This window comes from Habropoda laboriosa, unplaced genomic scaffold (genome assembly GCF_001263275.1).
Source record: "Habropoda laboriosa isolate 0110345459 unplaced genomic scaffold, ASM126327v1 scaffold65, whole genome shotgun sequence".
In the NCBI taxonomy this organism is placed as follows: Eukaryota; Metazoa; Arthropoda; class Insecta; order Hymenoptera; family Apidae; genus Habropoda; species Habropoda laboriosa.
Genome location: NW_017100254.1, coordinates 2,913,859 through 2,919,134, shown reverse-complemented (window position 1 = coordinate 2,919,134; position 5,276 = coordinate 2,913,859). Strand labels below are relative to the sequence as shown.

Sequence of the window (5,276 nt, the reverse complement as noted above, 5' to 3'; positions counted from 1 at the left end):
GTTGCCTTTTATCTATAATCACAAATACTGTGAAAATTAATATATTTTTCAGGCAAAAGAAATTTTAGCTAAAGAATCTAATGTACAAGAAGTAAAATGTCCAGTAACAGTATGCGGAGATGTACATGGACAGTTCCATGATTTAATGGAATTGTTTCAAATAGGAGGCAAGTCTCCAGATACAAATTATCTTTTTATGGGTGACTATGTAGATCGAGGCTATTATTCAGTTGAAACTGTTACTTTGCTTGTTGCACTCAAGGTAAGACTTATGGATAAACATCGTATATAAAAAATTGGATATAAAAATATGCAATTGCATTTGTAAAACTATTATTGTATAATTATTCTTTTTTTTTTATATTTTTTAGTTTGTTACATTTTTGTATTAGTAAATAAAATTTTGTTGTCACAGGTCAGATACCGAGAAAGAATAACTATTTTACGAGGTAATCATGAATCGAGACAAATCACACAGGTATATGGATTTTATGATGAATGTTTACGTAAATATGCCAATGCTAATGTGTGGAAGTTCTTCACGGATCTATTTGATTATTTACCATTAACTGCTTTGGTGGATGGTCAAATATTTTGTTTACATGGTGGTTTATCACCTTCTATCGACACTTTAGATCATATACGTGCCCTAGATCGCCTTCAAGAAGTGCCACATGAGGTTAGTGTTTGTCTTGTTTTTCCTGTAGTTGAAAAAAAAGAATGGAAAATCCATAAAATGTTATGCATATTATTTTAGGGTCCAATGTGTGATCTTTTGTGGTCAGATCCAGATGATAGAGGAGGATGGGGTATTTCTCCTCGTGGGGCAGGGTATACTTTTGGACAAGATATTTCAGAAACTTTTAATCATTCTAATGGCCTGACATTAGTGTCACGAGCACATCAATTAGTTATGGAGGGCTACAATTGGTATATTTATTAGAAATGTTTAATTTTGATTTAGTTTGCACTGTATTTATATTATAAAATATGTTATGATAAATATTATACAAACGTTATTACAGAATTGTTTACTCTATAGATTTATTTATTATTATAGGTGTCATGATCGTAATGTTGTAACTATATTCTCAGCACCTAATTATTGCTATCGCTGTGGAAATCAAGCTGCAATCATGGAATTAGATGATGCATTAAAATATTCATTGTAAGTATAATGACTTCGTGCAAGATAGGATAATAAATGGAAAAAAAAAATTTTAAAGGAAGGAAAAGAAAGTTTTATCTAATTTCTGCCTTTTTTTTTTCAGCCTTCAATTTGACCCAGCTCCAAGACGTGGTGAACCACACGTTACTAGGCGGACACCAGACTATTTCTTGTAAAGAATCAAACCCCAGAGTTAACTATTAAGGTAGGGGTATGGAAATGATTCAGGCTTTATAGCAATGCCACTGAACATAATTTATGATAGAACATCAATAAAAGTGTGAGGTTCCAACTATCCTTACACATTACATTATAGTCTGAAGTATTACATCATGACTCACTTTGTGATGTCTTGTTGAAAGACGGAACACACAACCGCGTATTTTGCGTGTGTCCCACACACCATACATGTAGACACAACATTAATTGTATACAAATAGAAAAAAAAAACAAATAATAATGTACACACGTACCAATTAAAATTCACGTATAGCATTGAGTTCTACAACTTTCATTGTATTGCTTGTATTTTTATTATCAAGAAACGAAAGAAATGAACATAATAAGTAGTACGAACAAAAAATGTACATGGTATTGTTTTGAAACCTTGAACAAATATTAATTTATTGAAAACTGTTTATACAAGCAAGATGATTTGCGTGTTGCATTCATCGTGTACTGAATAGAAATAATGTTGTCTAAGGTTTCAGAAAGTGTACCAAACTGATCATAGTTTATATTTAAGAGAGTGTCACATATAATAATTAGTGTGAATGGAGCATGAAATGTTCCACTTGAGGGAAATACAAAGAGGATTGATGCAACAGTAAATTCGGCATATATAAATTGTGCCATATAAATGATTCAATAAATTCTTCAGTAGATTTCTTTAATGATTGTAGCATAGCATTACACGTAATAATTAATCAGAATCATAAAGGTCAATAATTTCATTCTTATTATTGATGTTTTCTTAGGTTAATCAAAATATAATTTGTATGAGTTGTGATTTTATAATCATACGGGAAAAAGTAATTTAGTACAAGCTCATCCATCATATATATTTCTTAGCATTTATTTTATATTCATCGTTTTTTTTTTTTTTTTTCAAACTCACGTCGTATATACAGTTTTTAAATGTTTATATTAAATATAACTGTGCAATCATCCTAAGTTTTATAATTTAAGAAAAAGAGAAAACTTTTGCATCAATCCTATTAAGACTTCCTAAGTGAAACACACACTTTATACTGAATGAATTCATACATTCACGATTATTAAATTGAAAGTTAATTGCTTGTGAACCTACCGACGACTTTTTTACTAATTAATAGGTATAAAATGATGCTTCTGGTAAATAAACATGTCTAATGCAAGTTAAATGAACTTAATGTGTTGTGTCAAATCATTCATACTCGTCAATACACAGGCATTGTATACATGAGCATTGGATGTATTCGCAGAATACATAATTTCATAGAAGTAAACATGTAATTTGAGCAAACGCATAATGAAACGATAAAGTAGTAGCAATAAAGTGAAAAAAAAAATGAAAAATGTATAGATGCACACTATAGCAATTTACTAAGACTGTAAATGTAAAAGAAAATAGCACAGATACGGTAATATTGTGGATACAGCAACCTTTTCTGCATGATGCAAGGCTAAGCATTTTTTTCATTTTTGTTTTATATATCATATATTAAATATATTTTTTGGGTTATAAAAAAATAAGAATAGAAAGAAAAGAGGAAATCATAGTATTATAACAGAAGCAGATGAGTTAATTAGAAATATGTCTTTTAGAAGAATCAGTAATAGGTCTTAGAACTTGTATAGTTAATTTTGTATTCGCTCTATTTATTGTCTTCTTAAAATATTTCATACAACGGACAAATTTCAGTACGATAAATAAATTTATCAGCCATTAAAGATACAATACAATACTTTGCAAGCTGATTACTTTTTATTCATCATCAAGTTTTACCTTGCGTAATGTAACGTTAAATCGAACACTTTCCTTTGATTGTATGAATTATAGACACTTATATTTTCTCTATTTCACTTTAATTTTGACATTGAGTGTCATATTTTGATGTACCTACATGCAGGTTTTTGCAAAGTGATCATAGACTAAAGTAAGCTGAAAAATGTGCTTTTTTTGAAAGCTGAGTGATCGATTACCAATGCACATGCATAAATTCAAAGTAAAACTTCAAACGCTTCGAATTTCTTTATTATGTACATAAATTCAGGGTAACACAATCAGTTTAGTCTTGTATATAATTATTATTTATCATATACATACTACATTGTATATATCAATTTGAAGTAATATCTTTTCCAATGTAATCTTTTACAACATTTTATATGCAAAGCATAACAAATGCTTTAACAATTGCAAGTTATGTGTGTGTACTTGGTTTTTAACTTTCAGCATGCTTTCCCGGGTTTAGACTTCGTATATTTTGAAAATATTAAGTTACAAATATTAAACTAGCTTGCAAGATCTGTATTTACACAGACATTATTGAAGCAAGCTAAACAATATGCCATGAACTGATATTATGTCGTCTCATTATAAACAAAGCTAGAAAAATAAAGAAATGTTATCATGTTTAGAGAGTCTTATATCATTTTTACACATTGAACTACTGTAATGTCAGACATACAATGAGCAGAAATTATTATTGGTCTTAAGACTAAGAAATAAATAATTATTTACATGTATTCTAATGTCAAGACTTTGAAAGTAAGTTGCTATAGAAATAGGTGAATTTTTATTATTAAAATCGTATTTATAAATTACATAATCCTAATGATACTTTAAAATTATGTACAAAAACAAACATTTATTAAGACACAGCTAAATGAAAATAATAAACATTTCAAATTAAAATACCGGTGCACAAGATTATTTATTACAGCATATAATTTATTAAAAATATTCAAATATCCCATAGATAATGTCACATTTCAGTTTAAAATATGAAAAATTGTAACATATCTATATTTTCTTACATATTTTTATTTTTCTCGCTTTTAATTGATAACGGAGTAATTATGAGATCTAAATTGGACACAATAATTAAAGAAAAATAATTTATTTATAAACCATTCATGAACTTGTAATTACAGTTCCTTCGTTGCAATTACTATTATGTATATTCTTCTAAACCATTCACATTGGGCGTTATTATTATACATAAAATACAGTAAGTTTATGGTAAACAAGAATTTTAACTACATCCTATTATATAAAAATATATAACTGTATCGCAATCTTTAAATTTCTATTTTCAATTTCTAAATATGTTAACATTCTGATGTATTTTACATATTTAACTTATTACTAAGTAAAGTAAATAAATGCAATCTTTTACTTTCGTAGATATAACAATTATCTACTGATCCGAGATGTGAAAATCCAGCTGTGCTTGAAAATACTAATTGTATGTAAAAAAAATAATTATTTGAATTATAATTTTTTAAATTGTAATTATGCAATCTTCCTATTAATAATTATAAATTAGATTCATAGAGTCATTTCTATGTTGGAAAATAAAACTGAAAAAATCATTATATATCAATAACTAATAAAGTGCTCAACATAAATATACATTGAAATATAAAAACTGGAACATTAAGAATACTTATATTCTTATTAAATAAATTATAGTTTCATCCCTGTATCTAATTGAAGTATTTGTTTCATAATTTCATAAGTTGTAAAACTAACTGATATCATAGGAATAGCTCGTACATAATTGATACTCATTCCACGATACAGACCTACCATGATACCATTTTCTCTGTATATCATTTTCATAGTTTGTAACATACCCGAACTAGAAGAAAATTATAATTTAATATTACATAATAAACCATCGCCAGAGTTAAATAATTTTTAATTTATATTGTAAAGTTAACACATTTACCTATATTTGTGTGTAGCTTCACTCATCATAGCTAACTGCATACGTCTCCTAGTAACATCTAGTGGATAAGAAAAACTTTGAGCAATAGCACCTGCAATACCACCACATAATAATTTTGCTGGTATAGATAAAACTAAACCACCTGTAATTATAAGTACATAATTATATAT

General features: G+C 27.7%; 2 protein-coding genes across 2 annotated transcripts in view; one reads left to right on the top strand and one right to left on the bottom strand.

Annotated features, from left to right (window-relative positions):
* The window catches only part of LOC108572295 (serine/threonine-protein phosphatase 2A catalytic subunit alpha isoform), a 3,492-nt gene extending 1,502 nt beyond the window's left edge, over nucleotides 1–1,990 (top strand). Inside the window, exons 2-6 of the mRNA XM_017934495.1 lie at nucleotides 53–262; nucleotides 416–679; nucleotides 758–930; nucleotides 1,061–1,168; nucleotides 1,272–1,990. Of these exons, the coding sequence (XP_017789984.1) occupies nucleotides 53–262; nucleotides 416–679; nucleotides 758–930; nucleotides 1,061–1,168; nucleotides 1,272–1,344 (828 nt within the window). The 3' untranslated portion in view covers nucleotides 1,345–1,990. The remainder of the gene's footprint in view (nucleotides 1–52; nucleotides 263–415; nucleotides 680–757; nucleotides 931–1,060; nucleotides 1,169–1,271) is intronic.
* A 2,851-nt stretch (nucleotides 1,991–4,841) lies between these two features.
* Nucleotides 4,842–5,276, bottom strand: part of LOC108572428 (graves disease carrier protein homolog) — a 2,235-nt gene continuing 1,800 nt past the window's right edge. Inside the window, exons 6-7 of the mRNA XM_017934666.1 lie at nucleotides 5,107–5,248; nucleotides 4,842–5,016 (exon numbers count right to left, since the gene is read on the bottom strand). Of these exons, the coding sequence (XP_017790155.1) occupies nucleotides 4,842–5,016; nucleotides 5,107–5,248 (317 nt within the window). The remainder of the gene's footprint in view (nucleotides 5,017–5,106; nucleotides 5,249–5,276) is intronic.